The sequence below is a fragment of the Augochlora pura genome, chromosome 7 (genome assembly GCF_028453695.1).
Source record: "Augochlora pura isolate Apur16 chromosome 7, APUR_v2.2.1, whole genome shotgun sequence".
Lineage (NCBI taxonomy): Eukaryota > Metazoa > Arthropoda > Insecta > Hymenoptera > Halictidae > Augochlora > Augochlora pura.
In genome coordinates, this window is record NC_135778.1 from 29,087,467 (window position 1) to 29,108,999 (window position 21,533).

At 32.9% G+C, this 21,533-nt stretch overlaps 7 protein-coding genes across 14 annotated transcripts in view; 5 read left to right on the plus strand and 2 right to left on the minus strand.

Annotated features, from left to right (window-relative positions):
- LOC144473146 (E3 ubiquitin-protein ligase MIB1-like) overlaps positions 1-6,882 on the plus strand; it is a 122,124-nt gene extending 115,242 nt beyond the window's left edge. For both annotated transcript variants that reach the window (XM_078186768.1, XM_078186767.1), the window contains exons 2-7: positions 1,165-1,384; positions 1,692-2,002; positions 2,223-2,397; positions 2,825-3,026; positions 3,467-3,624; positions 3,969-6,882. In XM_078186768.1, the coding sequence (XP_078042894.1) occupies positions 1,169-1,384; positions 1,692-2,002; positions 2,223-2,397; positions 2,825-3,026; positions 3,467-3,624; positions 3,969-4,109 (1,203 nt within the window). In that variant the 5' untranslated portion in view covers positions 1,165-1,168 and the 3' untranslated portion in view covers positions 4,110-6,882. The remainder of the gene's footprint in view (positions 1-1,164; positions 1,385-1,691; positions 2,003-2,222; positions 2,398-2,824; positions 3,027-3,466; positions 3,625-3,968) is intronic.
- A 209-nt stretch (positions 6,883-7,091) lies between these two features.
- Positions 7,092-10,928, minus strand: Dlic (dynein light intermediate chain). 5 transcript variants are annotated; one of them, XM_078186613.1, is made up of 10 exons: positions 10,828-10,928; positions 10,576-10,649; positions 10,390-10,506; positions 10,082-10,312; positions 9,803-10,013; positions 9,542-9,730; positions 9,361-9,475; positions 9,166-9,282; positions 7,774-7,927; positions 7,092-7,694 (listed from the first exon to the last, which is right to left on the minus strand). In XM_078186613.1, the coding sequence occupies exons 1-10, from the start codon at positions 10,914-10,916 to the stop codon at positions 7,579-7,581; spliced, it is 1,413 nt and encodes a 470-aa protein (XP_078042739.1). In that variant the 5' UTR covers positions 10,917-10,928; the 3' UTR covers positions 7,092-7,578. The 5 variants fall into 5 exon arrangements, with proteins under 5 accessions (XP_078042739.1, XP_078042741.1, XP_078042738.1 ...); XM_078186615.1 differs by having other exon boundaries at positions 7,804-7,927; positions 9,151-9,282; XM_078186612.1 differs by having other exon boundaries at positions 9,151-9,282.
- Positions 10,929-11,163: 235 nt separating this feature from the next.
- Positions 11,164-13,061, plus strand: Wwox (WW domain-containing oxidoreductase). Of its 2 annotated transcripts, none has more exons than XM_078185120.1 (7): positions 11,164-11,413; positions 11,500-11,564; positions 11,635-11,871; positions 11,932-12,124; positions 12,188-12,373; positions 12,437-12,692; positions 12,757-13,061. In XM_078185120.1, exons 1-7 carry the CDS (start codon positions 11,319-11,321, stop codon positions 12,964-12,966), a joined length of 1,242 nt encoding a protein of 413 aa, XP_078041246.1. In that variant the 5' UTR covers positions 11,164-11,318; the 3' UTR covers positions 12,967-13,061. The 2 variants fall into 2 exon arrangements, with proteins under 2 accessions (XP_078041246.1, XP_078041247.1); XM_078185121.1 differs by having other exon boundaries at positions 11,164-11,408.
- Positions 13,062-13,208: 147 nt separating this feature from the next.
- Mic26-27 (MICOS complex subunit 26/27) lies at positions 13,209-15,349 on the plus strand. 2 transcript variants are annotated; one of them, XM_078186541.1, is made up of 6 exons: positions 13,209-13,349; positions 13,813-13,991; positions 14,084-14,214; positions 14,271-14,504; positions 14,581-14,705; positions 15,211-15,349. In XM_078186541.1, exons 1-6 carry the CDS (start codon positions 13,209-13,211, stop codon positions 15,235-15,237), a joined length of 837 nt encoding a protein of 278 aa, XP_078042667.1. In that variant the 3' UTR covers positions 15,238-15,349. The 2 variants fall into 2 exon arrangements, with proteins under 2 accessions (XP_078042667.1, XP_078042668.1); XM_078186542.1 differs by lacking the exon at positions 13,209-13,349 and adding an exon at positions 13,477-13,676 and having other exon boundaries at positions 15,211-15,345.
- A 118-nt stretch (positions 15,350-15,467) lies between these two features.
- Mpp6 (M-phase phosphoprotein 6) lies at positions 15,468-16,193 on the plus strand. Its single transcript, XM_078186545.1, has 3 exons — positions 15,468-15,654; positions 15,723-15,823; positions 15,893-16,193. The coding sequence occupies exons 1-3, from the start codon at positions 15,607-15,609 to the stop codon at positions 16,191-16,193; spliced, it is 450 nt and encodes a 149-aa protein (XP_078042671.1). The 5' UTR covers positions 15,468-15,606.
- A 67-nt stretch (positions 16,194-16,260) lies between these two features.
- Positions 16,261-18,561, minus strand: LOC144473015 (EF-hand domain-containing family member B). The gene is made up of 10 exons (XM_078186540.1): positions 18,325-18,561; positions 18,090-18,239; positions 17,829-18,009; positions 17,629-17,752; positions 17,391-17,564; positions 17,117-17,330; positions 16,861-17,053; positions 16,708-16,785; positions 16,520-16,626; positions 16,261-16,443 (listed from the first exon to the last, which is right to left on the minus strand). Exons 1-10 carry the CDS (start codon positions 18,403-18,405, stop codon positions 16,261-16,263), a joined length of 1,485 nt encoding a protein of 494 aa, XP_078042666.1. The 5' UTR covers positions 18,406-18,561.
- A 21-nt stretch (positions 18,562-18,582) lies between these two features.
- Emc4 (ER membrane protein complex subunit 4) lies at positions 18,583-19,852 on the plus strand. Its single transcript, XM_078186543.1, has 3 exons — positions 18,583-18,776; positions 19,196-19,467; positions 19,549-19,852. Exons 1-3 carry the CDS (start codon positions 18,721-18,723, stop codon positions 19,743-19,745), a joined length of 525 nt encoding a protein of 174 aa, XP_078042669.1. The 5' UTR covers positions 18,583-18,720; the 3' UTR covers positions 19,746-19,852.
- The last annotated feature ends 1,681 nt before the right edge of the window (positions 19,853-21,533 follow it).

Sequence of the window (21,533 nt, forward strand, 5' to 3'; positions counted from 1 at the left end):
GTTTTAACGTTCCCAGCAAAACAACGAAAATGTTGTTTACTCGTTTAGCATTGTTCTATCGTGTAACGCATCCCGATTCGCCCTCGGTACCCTAATTTTCAAAATATGCGAACATAAGCGCGAAATCCACCAACGAGATTCTCGCCCGTATATTCCCTTTGAAAATTGTTTAAATATTTTTCCAATATTTATAATGGCGTCGTAAGGGTTGAAGAACAATTTTCTGTGAAGAATATATATTTTATTCACATAATCTGAATTCCAGAAATTGAATTATTTGCTAGATTGTCGAGGATTAATGATGGGGAGCTTTGAAAAATTAATTAAACGATTTTGGAGGCCTCTGAATTCTGCCAATCAGAGGCTTCGGGTGTTTGTTAATCAATAGACGGCAGTGTTAATGATGGGGCAATTATAAACCGAAAGGATTTCGGCAAACGGAGCGTGCCGCGGCGATCGATGAGGAAAATACCTAAATGACGAATATATCTGTTTGATTTCGTGTGATTTATCATCGGTTAGCTGCGCCGATCGTCGCTAATGCGAGGCAATAATATGGCGTCGAATTACAAACGTTTGTCGGATAATTGATTACGCGGCTTCCAATAACAAATCCATATTGCATTTTCAATCGAAAATGCTGATTTCCGGGTCGCCTTCTCTGAAATCGTTTGTCAACGATTTAACGTTTAAGCAACTTGAAAAATACCTTAGGCTCTGTCAAAGTAGAGTCCTTGAGCTTTGAAATAGGCTTGCTTTAATCACCGTTCGACTTCTTTTCTTGTTGCTATGATTTTTTCAACTTCATAGTGGCCATCGATTTCGAAAATTTTGTAAAAGTACAGTTCTTAATGACGAGCGCTTTTCGTAATAAAGCAAGCATCGAAATACAGAAAAGAATGTTAAGGTCGGACATTAAGGATCCTCCACTTAAGATTTGATGATACTACAGTTTCGTACAATAGGGTATTATACATCAATTTTTTAGAGCAGTATAATTTTTTTAGGACGTGCAACGTAGGGATGTCGAAAGTAGAGACTTCACCCTTTAAAGTAAGCTAAGAACGATTGCTGTGCGATTTTCTTTTTGTTCAATTGCTGTTGAACCAAACCAACGAATGCTCGAACTAACCGAAACTAAATTCCTTTTTGTTTTAATTGCAGTGCTATGCGGGTGCTGCTGTCGAAACTTCCTCGACCCTGGCTGGTGGATGAGAAAAAGGACGATGGGTACACGGCTCTTCATTTGGCCGCCTTGAACAACCACGTGGAAGTCGCGGAACAGCTGGCACGTTTCGGGAAAGCTGACCTCGATCTGCAGAACGTCAATCTGCAGACCGCGCTGCACCTCGCTGTCGAGCGGCAGCACACGCAGATCGTTCGTGTACGTTTCAAAAATTATTTTCGAAAACGTAACTACGACTCCGCAAGAAGAAATGTTCTGAGTACTACCTGAAAGTGCTGCCTTTCGAACGCAAAAAAAATTACTCCAAAAAATTTACAACTTCTCCCGTAAAGAATTCGGAAAGATTTGTTTCATCTTCTTGCACCCTTAGAAACTATAGCATTAATTGAGAGCTCATTACCAATCCGTATGAGACATTGTACAGTTAATGGAACTCGCGTGAGTTAGGGGATGAAATCTGCATGGACGTTGAGCAATTAATCAACAATCATAAATTTTGTCACAGCTGTTGGTGCGCGAAGGTGCAAACCTAAACGTCGCGGACAAGGACGGTGACACACCTCTGCACGAGGCTCTGCGTTATCACACGTTATCGCAGCTGCGGCAGCTGCAGGATGTCCAGGACGTCGGACGTCTCCTGATTTGTTTAGGGGCACAGGGGTTGGACAAGAAGAGCAGCTCCTTCATCGCCTGCTTCCTGGCTGCCCACGGTGCTGACCTGGGACTTAAGAACAAGAAGGGACAAACGCCCCTTGACCTATGCCCGGACCCAAACCTCTGCAAAACACTAACTACTTGCCACAAGGACAGAGAGTCGTTAGTAACCCTAATCTGTAGCTTCGTGGCAATTCTAAATCTCAGAGAAATATTCAGAGCACTTTTAAAAATCCCGATAGGATTAGTGAATTTTTATTTAAGCAATCTGAGACCTAAAATGCTGTTATTTATTTTATTTCAATATAATTCTAAATAATGAATAGATTAGAATTATCCATCGACTATAAAATCCAACATTTAAATGTAATTATATTTTCAGGCACAGTATTGGAACGACTCCGCCATCAGCCACGATCGACGAGTGTTTGGTCTGCTCAGATGGAAAACGTGAAATGCTTTTCAACCCCTGCGGACATGTTGCCTGTTGCAACACTTGTGCGCCGCGGGTGAAGAAGTGTCTGATTTGCAGGGAAAACGTTCTGACGAGAATGAAGGTGTGCATCCAACGCGTTTCCGCATTCAAATCCTTCACGTTTATCCAGAATATCGCAAACTCATTTCCCATGCAATTTTATATATTTCTACGAACATAGAAACAATTCCAAACGCTCTCTAGGATAATATAAAATTAAAGAAGCAACAATATATTGGAGTACAATATAGTTCCAATCAATATTTAACACGGAATTAAATACTTCTGACTTTTAGCAAATATATAATTGCAATTATTTCGTAAAAATAAAACTGGTGTTTATTTTTGTTGTAAAAATCGTTTTACTGAATTTTCTGATAGGAATAAAAATTGAAACGAGCAGTGTATCGAAGTTGTAAGTTAATAAAAAGAAAAATACCAGCAGTGAAGCACAAACAAAATTGTTCCGTAGAACTGAGAAAAGAAGTAAAAAATCCGTTTGTTTGTAGATCGAGGAATGCGTCGTGTGTTCGGATCGCAAAGCTGGAGTACTATTTCGACCCTGTGGACACATGTGTGCATGCGAAGGCTGTGCAGCCCTTATGAAAAAATGCGTCCAGTGCAGAGCTCAAATTCAACACATGGTGCCGTTGTCCGTCTGCTGCGGAGGCGGAGGGGATGTCACTTATGTTAAGGGTATCAACACTTCAGGTATCGTTAGAAAACAGAGTCTCGCAAAGATTGCATTAGAATGAAAAAACATTTTTATTTTTACAATATGTTGAAATTAATATTTCAAATTCATTGATCGAAGTTTTTTGAAACGAGATACGCTGCGGCTTTCATATTAATGTAAACTGCAAGTATCAAGGCTAAAGGATTCATTATAAATAGACTGCGGGATGTTTATGTGCGTATGAACACATGGAAATGTACAGAAAGTTTGCTACATCTACAGTAGTTATTTGTATAATATCATTTATCAATTCTTGCAAGTCCACTTTAAGAATGTGGAGAAAAAAAATGAAACATGTATTTTTAAAGCAATTGCTTTATAATACATTATCATTAGCGTGGCTTGCATTATTTTAAGTAATTATAAAATTATTCTACAATATTATACTCACTGTAGTTTATGCTATAACGTAAAGGTAACATATCCGAAGTAAAGAGCGACCCTGAAGAAGAACCAGCGACCAGCAAGCAAGTGATCGGCAGCGGAGAATGCCTTATAAACAACGAAAGCATCGACAAAACTCTCAGCGATATAGAGAAACTTGAACAGCAATTACAGGACATCAAGGAACAGGTGAGCATTAAGCGTTATTGGTTGTAATATTACACGCACTAGTTCCCTGGCGATTACGCGCCCATAATGCACACAAGGTATACATACATATACATCCTAGCAAAGCAGTGGAAACTTTGAGTATGCTTGTCGAACCATTATCAAAACTAATTGGAATACTCTCTCGTAATTTCCTTCTGCTTCATTGGAAAGCTCTATTCGAAACGCTCTAAGAAAAGGAATACGAATAAATGACAATTAAATTACTCGGAAAAAAATTGATTTCTTTTAATAGAACCACCGAAGTATTTCATAAAATAGAAATGCATGAAAACCAATTGCTATATTTTCTTCTATTTTTCCAGACCATGTGTCCCGTTTGCCTGGACCGTTTGAAGAACATGATATTCCTTTGCGGTCATGGAACCTGTCAAATGTGTGGCGACCAAATGTCAGAATGTCCAATATGCCGGAAAGCTGTTGACAGACGCATACTTCTATATTAAGCATAAGACGATAATCTTCCTGTCCAAGTTCTTTAATGAAAAGCGTGAAAGAACAATTGAATATTACATCAGGCTTTATAAGGAACTTTTTACATTGAGATAGCGTTTCTAAGAAATCTAATAATCTCTCGGCTGCTTTTATTTCCAAGAAACATGATCAATCATCATTCATTTCTACAATTTCATCTTTTTCCGCGCTGCTACTATGAAACTCATCCTGTTTAAACATTTTCTTTGCTGTCAAAGACTTCTATGCTTCTTGAACTTTACTGTTGAACGCTTAGAATAATGACAATAACATCATACGTGGGTTGCTGTAATATTCTATTATTTTTCGGGATTAGAATCATTTTGATAATTAATTTTGCTATGTTAATTAATTTGTGCTGAGACGTAAAGAATGTTAGTTTTGGTATAGTAATTGTTATTACCATTATCTTTTTCGTCCTTCTTTTTAATTAAACTTTGTGAACGTAACGATAATTTGATAATTGTTTTCTAGGGAATAGCTTTAAGCCGTTAGAATGATTGCAGTGTTTCCATGTTTGAGTACTAATGCTGGTGCATAAGATTATGCGCACAACAATCAGGTGATTGCATTTGATTAATCGGCACTATGCTGTGAATACTGAAAATTAGCAAAGCTTCCATAAAAATTTTGCTTTTCCCACCGACTGGGACAACAAAATTTGTATTCATCATGCTTTCCGTTTTTTTTTTTTATGTCCAAGTGTTTGAATATTTTTCAGAATTTCGTTTTAGGGATCTTTTATCTCAAAATCGATTCAACGCGAATTCCTTGTAAATATGTCATACTTGTTCTCTCTCCGGCTTAAAATCACTGTCCAACATCAATTTTGCGAAAACTTATAGACGATTCTTATGGATTTTAACAGTAACTAAGAAAAGCCATTTTTTGATTATTCTCAATTTCCTTATGCGAGACAATTATTTTCTGATATTATAAATTTTTGTTAAAAACTATAAAATCGCCTATTGTGTAAAACTTGTTGGGCAGTGGCACACTACTGCCACAAGTTTTCCTTTATTGATACAAGAACAATGGATAGTGCCAATTACTTTTGTAAGCCGTAGAAAATTTAGTATATACTCAAATTAGTTATACATACGCAGAAAAATGATTAACGAAGCCACTTACTTCCACCTAAATAATTAAAAAATAGCATTAGTGAAATTTACAATTACTTCTGTAAATATACATATAGTATGTATATACGACTATCCACGTGTTTCATTCGACAATATTAATATATTAATTTAAAAAAAGGTAGCAAAGTTAAAAACGAGATATAATTGAAAAACACTGTTTAGTTAACTGTGGAAGTTCATCAAAATATAATTATAATTTTTTCATCACGTTTTCTATTTCTTTTGCTATACTTATAAAATGTATGTTTTAAAGAATAATAACATTTAAACGAAATTAGTAGATTTATTATTTATACATTATTTTACAAGTTATTGTAATTCTTTATAAAAGTGTCAGTGTCGAAAAATTGCAGCTAGGATAATGTTTATAACAATATATATTAAAAATTAATATTTACAGTATTGGATACAAAATTTAGTGTTATAAAGATACAATAAAAAGATGATTGCCAAATATAATTTTGTAACGGTTTATTTAAAATTGATTTTCTTGATTTTTTTAATATATTGGCTTTTTGAATAATTATTCTACTCAGTTTTGCAGAGCTCTCCTAAATACTATAATTTGCTATAACTAATGTGGATTGTGAAAATTAATGAATTCTTTTCAGATTTATCTTATTCGATCTTTAAACTACTTTAAATAATCAAATAAATAATTTTCAACAGAATGATCTGATAATGTTAGTCTATGCTTAAAATTGACGTTTATTAAAATTAAGAGCGCACAATAGAGACAGCCATGGTCCTATCCAAATATTAATTATGCAATATTTTATCTATTGCTACCCCGTTCTTCCATTTATAGGTATTTTTCCGAATGTTTATACTTATAGAATAGAAAATGTAACTGCTTAGACTAGGAATCTTGTGAATTACATTTATGACAACTATTAAAATGTCACATGTTGATATCTAATTTAAGACTCCAGTTATTGTAATTTCAAAAAACATGTTTCGTATTAAATGATAATAGGTTAACATTAAAAAATATGCTGCAAAATAACACATACAACTTTTGTAAACAGGAGTTTAAATTATACATATGAAAATATTGACATGTTTTTTGTGAAACGAGTTCTTTTACTAATTATTTTATGAATAAATATTTTGATAATGGTAGACATTTTTATATTAATTTGGACGTCTTAAATTAGGTAATGTCTAAGTACATAATTAAGTGACTTATAACTATTAAGTCATTCCTACTATCATAGTATTTCTGTAAAAATATTTAATTTAGAAATATTGATACAATGCATTTAACCGGAAACAACTTCTAAGTACATAAGCACGTGAACTATATTGCAGTGGGATCATATAATTGTTAATATATCCTTTATAAATATTATTTGAAACAATATATTGTCGTTAAGGACTTTTAAACAACTTTTCTAACAATTTTACTTTTTCTTTATATTCTTTAACTCTACAAGATCCCATTGTATTAAGTGCTACTCTGAAAATGGAACATTGTAATACAAATATTTTACTGTAGCATGTATACATACCACTATTTTAATATTTCATATTTGTTTTACTAAAATGGGCATATATCTATTTCAATTGTATTCTATCAAAACATAACAATAAATAAATTTATCATCTTGCATAAGTGAAACTTATTCTGTCTCTGTCGTGTGGTATCTCTGACTTTGTTTTACATAAGGTAGAAATAAGAAAAATTAGTTCTCAAAATCATGACCATAGATGACGCCACTATATCACCGCAAAATTTAAGTTTCCAAACACATAATTAATTATACATTTTTTATTAATCACAGACTTTAGGGAAAGAAAGTACAATTATAATTTTACATGAATTAATTTATTTAAATTTGCGCTTCTCTTATAATTTTCTTGATTTTAATTCGTTTAATTTCTAATATAAATCGAGGTTAGTTTTTCATTTAATTTTAATTACAGTATTAAAGCTGTTATTAAGTTGTGTGAGACATTACAACAATCCTTTTCCTTGTTTAAATTAAATTATCCTGAATCAAATTCTAATCCATCGGAACCCACTTTAAACTTGCATCGATGTAAAAATAATAAAACATTACATAATAAAATATTTCAAGTACAAACGAATTCGATTAATATTATAAAACCTATGCACATAAATATTAGATCGAATCACAAGTAACCTCCGCACTTAATGAGAAATTATCAAACGACTATTAATCATGGAACACTAATACGTATAAATAAATTCAAGACTGGACATTATTTCTGATTAAACCTAATATTTTGTAATAAATAAACAATAAAAAATATGTGCCAAAGAACTACATTTCCCTCAGCATTCAGACGACGAATTTAAATTAGGAGGAGAAATTTTCTTAGTCTTAGTGATGCGATCCAACTCCACGGCAGCATCGTTTGACACAGTTGGTTTTTCTACTGGAGGAGAATCTAAAATAAAGATGAAAATAAATGCGTAATTAAAAATTTTTGATTGCGACCGTATTGTATTACAGTAAACTATATTTACCAATTTTTACTGAACTTGTGCCTACACTACCTGGTGATCCAGGCGATCCGATCTTCTTATGAAGCAGCGAGTTGAAAAAGTTTGCTAAAACACCCTCACCAGACTGTGAAGCCCCTGTTGCTTTTGGATCCAACTTTTTATTCGGGGAAGCCACCTACGTGAGAAGAATTTAATGTTTGCCGACTTGTACTTTCTGTCACATACCCATGACAGATCATACCACATTGATTAGAACATGCTTTCAAGTGTTAAAGCGTTTAGCGGTCACACAAGCTATCAATGAAACAATTCTAAACACAGGATATACGTGCCCAAATATTTGTCAAAATTGTTAATAATGTTAGAACATACATCAATATTATTAACAGTTTCGAAAATATTTCAGCTCCTGAATCAGTCACGCCGTGTTTAATTAATTTGATTAATGTAAACTGTACTTCAACTGTGCATTTACGAAGTACAAACACTAAACGATGCAAACACATCAAGATGGATTAATGACATGTATATGAAAATGAACGCATTCGGTGTTTTTAATGTACGAGAAACTAATCATGAAGTATTACAATGAAGCTGCATTCGCTTAAGAATTAAATTAAAGTCGTGGAACATGTTTAACCCTTTCGCTCCGAGCGCCGCTTATAAGCGGCGCGCACAGTATGACCTGTGGGTATGAGCATAATATGTCTTGTGCGTACGAGCGCCGCTTATAGGCGGTGGCCACGCGATGACTTCTGGGGTTAACAGACCGGTATTTTCCATCTTTTTATAAAGCTAAAAATAAAAATCTGAAACGCAGACGTGTCGTCTGCAGTAAGAATGACAAAAGATCCGACTCACGATACGAGTGTAAAGAGTGTGATGTTGGTTTATGCGTAGATCCGTGCTTCAGAATTTATCATACGAACTTATACTACTAATCACTTTATATTAATATATTAACTTCTTTGCGGACAATAATTAATTAAAATTTAAATCTTACTTGTAACTTTTAAGTTGTAAATATTTTCATACCAAAAATGTAAATAATACTCATTATATAGTAACAAAGATTGTTTTATTTAGCAAAATTGCTACCTAAGACCTAGGAAAACGTATAGAGCAACAACGCATATTGTGCGTATTCGCGGCGCGCGCGCCCGTACAGAGACAGTATTTCGGCGGACTGGACATCCGAAGCGAAAGGGTTAATGTACTAAGAACGTCTAGATCGAATATATCTTGATGCAAGTAAGCATTGTTTGTTATAGGTAAAGAATACGGTAATCTTACTCATATACCACTGTACACATTAGCCACAAAGATGAATGGTTATTGATCAATTGCGTGAAACATGAGAAGCATGCTCCAATTATAAAATGGTATAACCTGAATTACCGGTCCCGTGCTTGCCTGATTCCTCAGCGTTGGCGAACGGGTTGGATCTTTCAAAACTAATAATTCTATCTGTTGTTTTGCCAGAAAGGATTGTTCCTCTTCCGCTTGTACTTCTACCTCTCTTGTGACACACTGTTTCACAAAAATGTATGTTAATTAATATTTTTTTCTTGATAACGAATATTAGTTTGTGTAATCCTGTATACACACTCTTCTGTTAGTCGCTGGTTGTGCTATAACGTCTGTGTAATAATCATCGGGTTTCATGGACTGTAAGTTTTCAAAGAGGATACTGATCTTCTTCATATTGTCCCAACCAGCTGGGCTGTAATTAAATAATGGTAAATACTATATTAAACGCATAAGAATTACAATAAAAGGCAGTATTTACATTAGTACAGCATCCTTTTCGACTACTAAAGCGGGCGTTTTAAACGGTAAAGAATAAATTCTGTGCGTAAGGTATCTGTAGAGTAGATCACAGTTCTTGTCCTCTTTTGCTGATGTGTAGAATAGTCCTGCACCATACTGCAAGCAGAACCGACGTATCCACTGTTGCATAAAATCAAAATGCTCGTCCCTGGAATAGTTAGAACAGTTTCACGTTTTTCTAAATTCCAATAACTTCAATTATTAAGTATTTTAATCTCACTTGTAATCATGCTCTTTTTCTAACGTTGACATATAATCGGTTTTTGTAATAACAACAACAACATCAAGGCCCAAATTCGTCGTGAGTACACCTTCTGGTAATGGCAAATTGTCAATTGTTTCATCATCAAGATTGCGACTGGTACGTCTCAGAGGACTGCCAGGGTCTAATTCATCACCGGGCTCTGCATAATCCTGCCATTTTTTGACATCTGGATAACAAGACAACATTATAGAATCATTGCACTAACTTAATTTCATATTATAAAGCTTCAATTACTCAATTGTCTGCATTGTTGCCTGGTCTCATTATCTAAATTCAATTTATCAATATGATCTCCAAGAAGTGCAGCCCAGTTCTGTAGTTGATTGAAAATGTCTAATGGTGTTGTCATTGCAACCACTAACATAACAAGAGTGTGTGGAAACCTTTCTTCGTTGAGTGCAAATCTCAGGAGATTAGCATGCCCTGGATCACCATCCAGAATCCAAACAGATAATCTTGTTTGATCTAAACAAAATTATTTCGAGTTTACAGTTTTAATATATTGTGAACATAACCCATAATTAATGTTAAATTACTATTACCATCTCTGTATTCGTCTCTAACATCAATGTAAGCAAATTCTAAACCAGAACCCTTTTTTGGATCTTCTACACCTTGCAATTTCGCAATAAGCGTTGTTTTTCCGCTTTCATTGTCTCCTGCAAATAAGTGAATTTTTGTTAGACAAACTTAAGTGGCATTGCATAAATTAACGAAACACTGTTCACCTAACACAAGGATGTTCTTGTTCGATGGCAATTTCTTGTTCCCGCTGTTTTGTACCTCAGACAAAATAGAAGCCCTGCAACAGCCAAAAGCATAATGAGTCGTAATAATTAAAAAAAAAAATTCTAAATGCGAGCTAGAAAACCATTACAATGTGCGATACTTGAAATGACCTGTCAAGATAATTATTCGTTGAGCGAATATGTAATCATACTGAATTATAGTGTCCGCGACGATGAACTTTATGAACGTACCATAAATTCTCTTTATTGTCTATATCCTCCTTCTTTTTCGTCTGAAATCCATTGTTCTGCATCATAATGTCAATCGCTGTTGCTGCCATGATTATACTTGACAGAATGAACTTATCTATCGATTATATGGGAATCGCAGGTGCAGTTCGCTGCCTACTTCACTCAACGTGACCTTTTTCAAACATTTGAACATTTGAATTAAAAAATTTCAAAGCTCGATTTAATATCACTCATTAGAGAGATTGAAATTTTCTATAATAATGGGGAAAATAAAAATTTTGCAATATGAAACTTTGTTGGAAAGATCAATTCGAACACTCGGTATGTATGCATGTACGTGTAAGTGTACCTATTTTAAAGTTGGTAATGCAGTTTCCATACGTTTTTATGCACATAAATAAAATTTGTCTGTGTCATGAATTACTCCCGACAAAATCTAATTAATTAGAGCTACAATTTAATGTGAAGACGTTTCATAGCAATTGAAAAAGATGGTAGGGATTTTAAATGAATCTGACAGTGAAGATGAGTTGCCTCCTGGTTGGGAGGAAATGACAACTACTGATGGAAACGTCTACTATGTAAAGTAAATTAGGTTTACACAATTAAATCAATCATTACAAACGAAATCAAAGTACATAGTTTACTAAGTAGTTTGTAATATATTTTTAGTCATTACACAAAAGGCACACAGTGGACACATCCCAGAACTGGCCGTCAAAAAATTATAGAAGGAGGTATGTAAATAAACCCATAAATTACTATATATCTTTTGGTAAATGGTAATCAATGTCATTTGTTAATAAGAACTACCAACTGGTTGGGAAAGACGTGTAACAGAAGATGGCAATGTCATATTTGTTGACCAAACAAATCAAATAACAACATACACTGATCCACGCCTGGCATTTGCTACTGAATATGGAGCATCATCACAACCTGTGCGACAGCGCTTTGATGGTAGAAGCACAGCATTGGCTGTGTTATACGGCAGAGATCTGCGAGACAAAGTTGCCATTGTTACAGGAGCCAACACTGGCATAGGTAAAAATAACAACTACTTTAGTCTATACAATGCATATTAACATATTATTACTCTTACAGGATTTGAAACAGCTAGATCATTAGCATTGCATGGTTGCAAAGTGATTCTAGCTTGTAGAGATGTGAAAAAGGGTGAGGAGGCAATACAAAAGATCCACAAAGAAATGGACAATAGTTGTGAGATATTGGAACTGGATTTGTCTTCTCTGCATAGTGTTAAGGAAGCCGCTGAGAAGTTTAAGCAAAAATACAAGTAAATTTGCATAGTAACAGAAATTACTTCGTTATGGGTTTCTATAATTTGTTTTATTTTCAGAACTCTTCATATACTGATATTGAATGCTGGAGTATTTGCAAAGAACTATGAACTTACCAAGGATGGCTACGAATCAACATTCCAAGTGAATCATCTTGCTCATTTTTATTTCACTTTGTTGCTGGAACAACCAATTCGTAATTGCCATAATTCTAGAGTAGTAGTAGTATCCAGTGAATCTCACAGGTATCTGAAAAGTTTCTTGATCACCAAAAGGAAGATCAAATTTTAATATATGTTTTTCAAAAGGTACTCATCACTTCAGATAGTAGAAGACTTTCATCAATTAACACTGTCTCCCCCCGCTTATAAATACTGGTTCATGGCAGCATACAATGACTCTAAATTGTGCAATATTTTATTTGCACAAGAACTAGCAAAACGTTGGCCAACTGTCAGTGTATTTAGCTGCCATCCTGGTAACTTAGTTTCATCTAATTTGTCACGTTACTCTTGGATGATGCGACTTCTGTTCATGCTAGTGAGACCGTTCACAAAATCATTGGTAGGGAATTGATTTATTTGAAGTATAAACTATTACAGGAATTCATGTAAAATAAATTTTACAGCAACAAGCAGCAAGTACACAAGTTTTTTGTGCAACTGCGCCAGAATTGGAAGGGCTTACAAGCGTTTATTTCAACAATTGCTATCGATGCGAGCCATCAAACGCGGCACAGGACTCGGCGCTTGCAACTAGATTATGGTCTGTTAGTCAGGAGATGATTGTAAATATTATGAAAAAGGACAAACTTTGGGAAACTGTAGCATTAAAATGAGATATGTTATAAAATATAAATTTGTATTAAAATATACATTAATATCAAAACATTGATTTATAATTTTTTAGTACGTGAATAAAGATTTGTTATCAAACAAATTACTGATTAACATGAAAACAGTGCAATTTCGCACGTTCAAAGATTTCGCACATCACTTTTAGGTTTATCACGATGTAAACATTTTTTGTAATTATTTACGGTCGCAATTCGTAGCGACTAAATCATTTTTTAAGATCATTATGCATAATTATGTGCACAGATTTTTGGAGTGTACTGTTGGTACTATTTTTGGTAAAGACATAACTTGCAGGGAACCGGTTCATCGTTGCGATGACCATCAACCAGGTGTTATAATGGAATTTGGCAGAACTGGTGTAAAAGTAATATTTTAACAATTTATTATAAATAAAACTTTCTTTCTTTATTTCGTTTGAAACTGTTGCTGAAGGTTATCAGCATCACAAATTCATTTCGCTTTTATTTAAACATTTTGAAATATGTATTTTTCTGAAGTGAACATTAGAGGGCGCCTACGTACGAAACATGCTAAAACTTTCGTCTGTCGAATACTTTTTAGCAGAAGTTTCATATTTGTCAAATTAAATTTAATATTCTCGTGGATATTTCAATTCATTTATAAATGACATATGAACTGTAGTTAAGATTGATTGTTTTATCAAATTTCGTGTAAAATGGAACGGATAATGGTAATTATATGGTTATATAAATGTCCATTATATCAATTAATATCTGTTATCGGTAAAGCATGGTACATTACCTATAAAATTTATGTTATGAATATTGCTATTATTGTATGAATAAAAATTGAATAAATGTTTGAAGTTTTTCAAGAAATTCATGATGCCCTGCGGACTGTGTGCTGCAGTGCCAGTCCTGAAACCTGTTAATCCACCTGAGCAGCAACCAAAGCCATGCAATACAGAAAAACAATCAGAGAATCTTATTAAACCATCTGAATTGCCCATTTACTCCACAGAGGAAGGGTATACACAGATGCCATGGTAAAGCGCAAGTAATTTCATATCGATACATATGTTTTGATTTCTTTTGAAAAATGTTTAATCCATTAAATCATAACTTAATCATCTTTTAGCACAGAACGTTCTACTGGTCCAGCTATAGTTGAAGAGAACATCAGAAAAGTTCGGGTGCAACTGCAAGCATTGAGGCAAATGGGTGATAATCTGTCACAGCAAGTTACCACAACTGTTGATCAATTTAAATGTAGGTATTTATAGCTACTAGTAAACTTGAAAATAAGTAATGTTTGATTGTTCCAGACATAATAGACTATCTTCAAGATGAAGTAAATATTCTGCCACGAGCTGGAGCTGTTGGTATTGGAGGCTTATCAGGATTGATACTGGGTCTCCGGGGAGGTTTTTTCAAGAAATTGCTTTATACAACGACAGGGGCTGGCATTGTTGGAGTAGTTTGTTTCCCAAAGGAAGCAAAGGAAGCACTCAATGCTTTAGAACATTATGGACAAATTAGTTACAATTTTATTTATGGAGGTATGTTTTGTTCTTTTGATTAAAAGCAATATAATAATGATATTAATGGAATTCTTTGCAAATATAATGATTTCAGTCAAACCAGGGGATAGCAAAGGGGAAACTTCATTTAAGGAATATCCATTAGTAAAAAGTGTGCTTGAATCAGAATACTTTCAAATGTTAGCAAAACCTTTTGAAAAAGCCTCACAAAACAAGGAGGTAGGATGCAAAAACACTGATTCATTATTGCATCATTCCTCCTGTATCCCCCAATTGCATTCATTAATGCTTGAGTCTTAGGAAAATTCCTCCATACCAATAATTGATTAAACTATAATTTTCAGAACTATTTATAAAGTAAACATTATAAATTGCACATAGATTATCTGTGAAGGATTGATATTCTTCTTTTTTTAAATAACTTTGACCATAGAGGTTGAAACACCTGATGAATCCGTTTTGGAAGTCCGCCCAGCTTCATTTAACCGCAATAATAATGAGAACAGTTCCAAACACCTAGACCCAATCGTATTAAATGAATCTCCACATGTGGCAGAAATGCAAACTTCGAAAAGTCAAAATACATGGATTAAGTGGAAGTAATCGTTTAGGTACCCTTCCCGCTCCAGTCTTTTTTAGTTTCTACACAACCATCATCAATACATATTAATACGATTATTTATATACTTGTTATTATAATTTAATAATAATTGGTTTATTTCAGGAAAATCCAACTGCAAGTAAATCTTGATTGAAGAAAGAATAAATTTTTATGTACAGTAGCAAATTATACAGTATTTGAATAAAATGGTATATATTACTTAAGTAAAAATCTCTATTATTAAACAATTGCGTTCAACTAATACTTGGTATTTGAATGACAAATGTGGAGCGCCATCCATTAGGTGGAGCACCGGGCGTGCGGATGCGCAAAAAGACAAACCATTGTCTGAATTTTAGGTTATGTTCTAGGATATTAAGTTTGGTTATGTTGATCATTGTTACATGCTACAATCATAACAACTGATAACGAAAAAAAAACAAAATCACTTTTATTTAAACGTGATCCACGACTGTAGCAGCATTTATTATTTTGAAAATTACATTTTAAAACAGAACAATGAATTCTAACAAAGCAAGATTATCGAAAAGTATACTGGATATGAAAGTAAGTTGAGAAGATTTTTAAGTTACATATAAACTACTCCTGTTTTAAGTTACACATTATATTTTTAGTTTATGAAACGTACAAAAGAAAAAGTCGAAAAACAACAATTCCAAGAAGAAGGAGAAGAGTACTTTGGAAATGAACTGACAAAGCGTATGATGAAAGATTCGTAAGTTTCTTACTAATTTGTTCATGATTGATCTATTAAAATTCTAATGGTTTATTCTTTTCATTTTAGAGAGAGGTTTCTAATAGAACCCAGTTATATCATTTGTGAGCAATTAATTGACGGTAGAGTAAGTTACCAAGGAATGAATCCTGAGATTGAAAAATTAATGGAACAAGAAGTAGCCAAAGAACATACTGCAATGGAATCGCAAAATGAAACCGATGTCTCAGAGGAACAAATGGCGAAACGTTGGAAAAGCTACAAGAAACAAAATTCTGAACGTAAATGCAAAAATGCGACACAAAATGACAGTTTTAAATCTTTTCACCCAAAACCAAAAAAACCAAAGTTTATGAAGCCTCAAGACTAATACAAAATAGTAATTGTTTGTACATTACTTGATCTTTTATAAATATTTTCTTTAATGTAAATAATATCTATAAATCTTTTTTATCAATTGTCATGTTATATTGATCACTCAAACTTTTAAAAGTTAGCACTGATAAGGTCTGTACATTATACTTTTTTAATCCTTCTTTCCAAAGTAAATTGAAACTATCATCAGTAAATTGAATGCCTATATTTGTAAATATACTTCTTATCTCTTCTTTATCGCGTGGCTATAAAAAGTAATTGGAAAAATTGTAGAATTAAGTTATTATTTCTCGTATTTTTTATATGTTTTTCTACACATACTTTGGTAAGGTCATCATGGTCCAGGCCATGTCTAGTAAAGACAGATGGAAAAATGAGATCATAAGCTGTAATTCTGTTATCTTTCAAAGTTTTGCACAGGGTTTCCTCTGAAAGGAATGATATAAGTACATCAAGAAAATATAAATAATAACAATAAAAGTCATGTCTTTGAATGTGTTTACACTAACTTGTAGTATCCGTTTCTTTTATATTTTCAATCATATCCCTATATGCAGTATGATAACATTGACACTCCAAAGGAATAGCTAAAAGAATAATGGAAGATAATGATGGATTGTATCTTCTTATTGATTTTTTAAATATATATTAAAATGTATTACTTTTGACTCTTGGTAACGTTGGAAAGACGTACTTCCAATTTAAGAGATTTAGTAGTTCTGTATAATTAACATTTTGTTCTTTATGTATTGAAAGGAGATCCAATAGTGGTATCAACTGTAGTTTGTTTACATACATTTTATATTTGGCTAATATGGAAAAAACTGTCTCTTCTGGCAGTAGTCCTGTGTAGTCCTATAAAAGTATATACATAAAAGTGTATTACTTTTAAATATTTTTAATTGTTATAAATATTACTTTATCAAGATTGGCCAACTCTTCTTGAATATCCAGAAACGGAATTTCTGGGAATTGTTTTTTATACTTCTGACGCAAGCCATTGATATATTGCAGGTATTTCTTTTCTTCCACATCATTATTAATAGAATTATCAGATAGGATATTCGTCTTACTCCTTTTAATTACCTTTCCATGTACCATATCCATAAATATATCTGCTTGTTTTGAATTTCTACAGGCATCAATTTTTAAGTTGTCCTGCTACAATCTATTTATTGTAAGCATATATTACCTTACTTCTCCAACACGAGAATGCGTCCGTTCCTTAAAATCGGCTAGAATGGAATTAACAAGCGTAAAAGGATTAGGATTAATCCATGTTAGCCGTTTTTTAACTTTTGTGCCTCCAACATCTGCATTATTAAATTTTCCAAAGCAAAAAGCTTGATTGAATGGTTCCTTATAACTGCAAGTATAAGTTGCGAAGTAGTATAAATATGTAACAAATTATTTATTCTGTTATTTTTTACTTTCTTCTAATTTGTTCTGCAGGCAAGTAACTGTTGTGGCTTTTTTTATACATATCAAGTATATCTGGCTTCAAAATATCCATTTGATTCGTGTTTGCCTGAAGTAAATCATTCATGGTTGTCTCTAATTCATGGAATATGTAGTGATATTATCAAAAGCGTGTTCTATAATTATTTAATTGCAGATTTTAGTTCTGTACCAGATTTAATTTTTTTTCCAAAGACTGTTTCCCATGGATTCATGCCAGTTGGAAGATTTGGAGTTTGATAAGGTATTTTGCCAACTTCTTTATTCCAGTAGCTATTCGTCACAGTGTTTTTTAACTCTGAAATTATGGTTTGGAACTGTGTTTCTTGATCTGCTTGCATACACTCTTTTACCTAAAATTATATTTCACTAGGTAAATATCTTCATGACACTGTATTATATAAATTTGTTTTGAAAATAGTGATTATCTTACACCAATAGTAGTTTTAGGTGCTCTACTATGTACTGGTGCGTCTTCCGCATGTTTTTCATTGTAGTCAATCATGCATCTCAAAGCAGCAACTTTGTCTTCCAGAGAATAGTCAATGAAACATTCTCTAATATCAGACTTTTTATATTTGATCTGTAAAAATATGACAAGAAAAAAAATAAATTTTTGTCAATAATGTTCTTGAATATAACTTAATGTTAAACATATTTTTTCTTACCCTTTTCTCAGTGGTACAACTTTTGGTTTCTTGAGTTTTGTTGAAACATTCATTTTCTATTCTTTTACATAATTTTTCCATCTTTCATACGAAATAACAGACTTATTCACATTAATAGTACGGCAAAATTGTGAAAGACAAAACGCAGTTGCATAATTTCATATTCTTGTTTCGCGTTTCGACTAATATGGTTTAAATTCAAATGTAAATTAAATGTTTCGATGTCGCTACCGCGCATGTGCATCAGATAATGAAAGACTTTACTTCATGCATATTATGGACTGTGTTCTGTGACATCGCGTACGACTTTATACTGTAAAGCGGTAAAGTTTGCAGAACATTTATAAATAGCAGTATTATTAATAAAAACATAATTTATTGTATGCGACAGTAATAATGGCGGTTAAACAAAATACCAAACGATCGAAATGGGCCTTGGACTTTGCTCACAAGTTGGTAACCTGTTTTATTTGACATTTTTAAGACTTAAATTCAATTTGCTTAATTTTTATAAATTATTCATAAATTTAACAAACATTAACGAGCTATTCATCTCGACTTTTCGATATATAATTAAAAGTTATACAGGCTAGGCTTCGTATTAACATAGTTCTCTCACTTGCACAGATTCAGTCTAATGAATTTTGTTGACTTTTTATATTGGATTCACTTTTATTACTTTTTTAATAACGTTGTCATGCAAATTATACAGATGAATATGTATTATTTTGTATGAGCCGGTAATGACACAGAAATGTTATAAAACCAAGAATATATTCTAATACAATTTTAACGTTTTTACGTCAAATTGTATAAAATTAATATGGAGTTCCTAACCTCTAAAATTACTGTAATTATTTGTTGCTTTTAGGAATAAACAAGACAAAAATGCAGATATCCCTGGACCTCCAGGCTATACGCCGGCAGTTGCATTGTTCCATGCTGCAGAATCAATTCGGGAGACAGATTCCAATCATTTGATCATGAAAAAGTCATGGGACCTAGCATTAGGTCCTCTGAAACAAGTTCCAATGAATTTATTTATTATGTACATGGCTGGTAACTCTATAGCAATATTCCCAATCATGATGGTTGGTATGCTGATAATTAGGCCAGTTAAAGCACTGTTTACTCTTCAACAAAGTAAATATCACAATTGGACATAAATATTCTAAAGTAATGGTTAAATTCCTTTTTGTATATTACTTCCTTAATTTTTTCCAGCTTTTAAAGTCATTGAGGGAACTCATGCTTTTGGACAGAAATTTGTATATTTCCTAGGTCAACTTGTGAATATGGCACTGGCACTATACAAGTGTCAATCAATGGGACTGCTCCCGACACATGCCTCTGACTGGCTAGCATTCGTGGAGCCACCGGCTCGGTTGGAATACTCTGGTGGTGGATTTATATATGTATGATAAGAGTAACTGTTGTAAACATAGGTATATTGTACCGTGACCATGTATTACAGTTTCACACACCTCATAAAAATGATTTATTAAAATAAATTTGTTACATACTTAAATACCTAATTTTGTTTAACATTTTCACTGCAAAGTAAACAAAATGTACATCTTCAGCAGAGCTATTTCTTCTTATATTCTTCTGCTATTTCCTTTATGCGTTGTATGACTTTGGATGGTTCATCCATTCGGGGTACCTTGAAAGATTATTTAATTGAATAAATGTGACCGATGGAATCATTAAATGTCTGTTATATTAAGTGATTACATACCTCATAGTTTTGACTAATGTACATGCCAGCATACACACCGAGAGCAAAAGTAACCTAAATGAAAATACAATGATTCAAAATGTAATTGAAAAAGTAGCTATTGAAACATACCAAACTCCTCAACATTTTTCCAATAATTGTTTGCTTAATATTTAATGAGAGCTTCAGATATGATCTTGCAGATCATGAATCTAGATATTGATATTAGAATGATGACGCAATTTTTAATAGATTACTCATTTTAAGCAGGATCAATCACTGATATCGTATACATCAAATGATCAAATTGTTTACTGCTCTAGAGTAGTTATTTATAAGAATTTTAGCTGTATTATTGTGACAATTGTACACCTTTGATAGAACGGGCTCGTCACTGTGCGCAGAATATGAAGTGCGCATGCTCTAGGGGGGAATTTTAAATATCAATGATTTGAATTAAATTTCGTTTAGCAAATATCTTATTTTTTAACAGTAAATCATAATATTGTTAATTATTCAACTATAGACAATGTATATTGTATATATTTAGTAATAATAAAAGTAGTAAAAATAAAAATATGTTTGAATAATTTAGTTGCTGTTTACTGTTTTCTGTAATTATGAGGAATAATATTTTATTTCCCAAAAACTGGTAAAAAAAGATTCGTAACCAGTTAAATGATAGCTATTGTTCATTATAAGGAAACATGAATTAATGTTTGAGAAATTTATTTGACTCACGACGCCCTATTAACACTTAAGCCAGCAGGCTTTTATGTACCGGAAATAATTGCCGGAGAAAGCAGGACAGAGATCAACAATAAGATTTTCTGTACGCACAGTGTCCTCCTTTATCGCAGCAGTCCCAAATGCTTCCGCTAATTTTGGTGGCAAACAAGAGTTAATCAAAGAAAGAATAATTGAGATCAGATGATACGTTAATTAAATGAGACATCTATTATACATTAAAGAATAACAATTTAAATAGACGAAGATAACTACAATAAATTAATAATTGAACATAATTAGGTTAACTTAAATAAGTAATTGAAGAGCATTAAATTAAATTAAACATTTAAAAACGATTGACTTAAATAACACTTTTTAAAGTAAAGTTTAATGTTTCTTACCGGAGCTTTTGACAGACTAGTAAAAAAATAAATCAGTGGAAAAAATTATTGAATGATGTGATTAAAAGTGAACACTGAGTATATCGAGTCTAAAGGTACTTGAAGTTCTCAATTATATTCTTTGGACTTAACGGTACCGTTGAGATTTCATTGAGCGGTCAAGAAAAAGAGAGTAATTCGCGGTACTCGCGAGCGGAAGCACGTTTGTAGAGAGAAAACTACATAAACTTTTTTGTTAACTAATTTCCGCTGATCAGTTTACTTCAGCTTTTCATTGAAATAAAAATTCAGCATCTACTTTGTATTCTGACCATATTTTATGTTATTACCGCTTCATTACATTATTTAAGCAATCTCAGAGG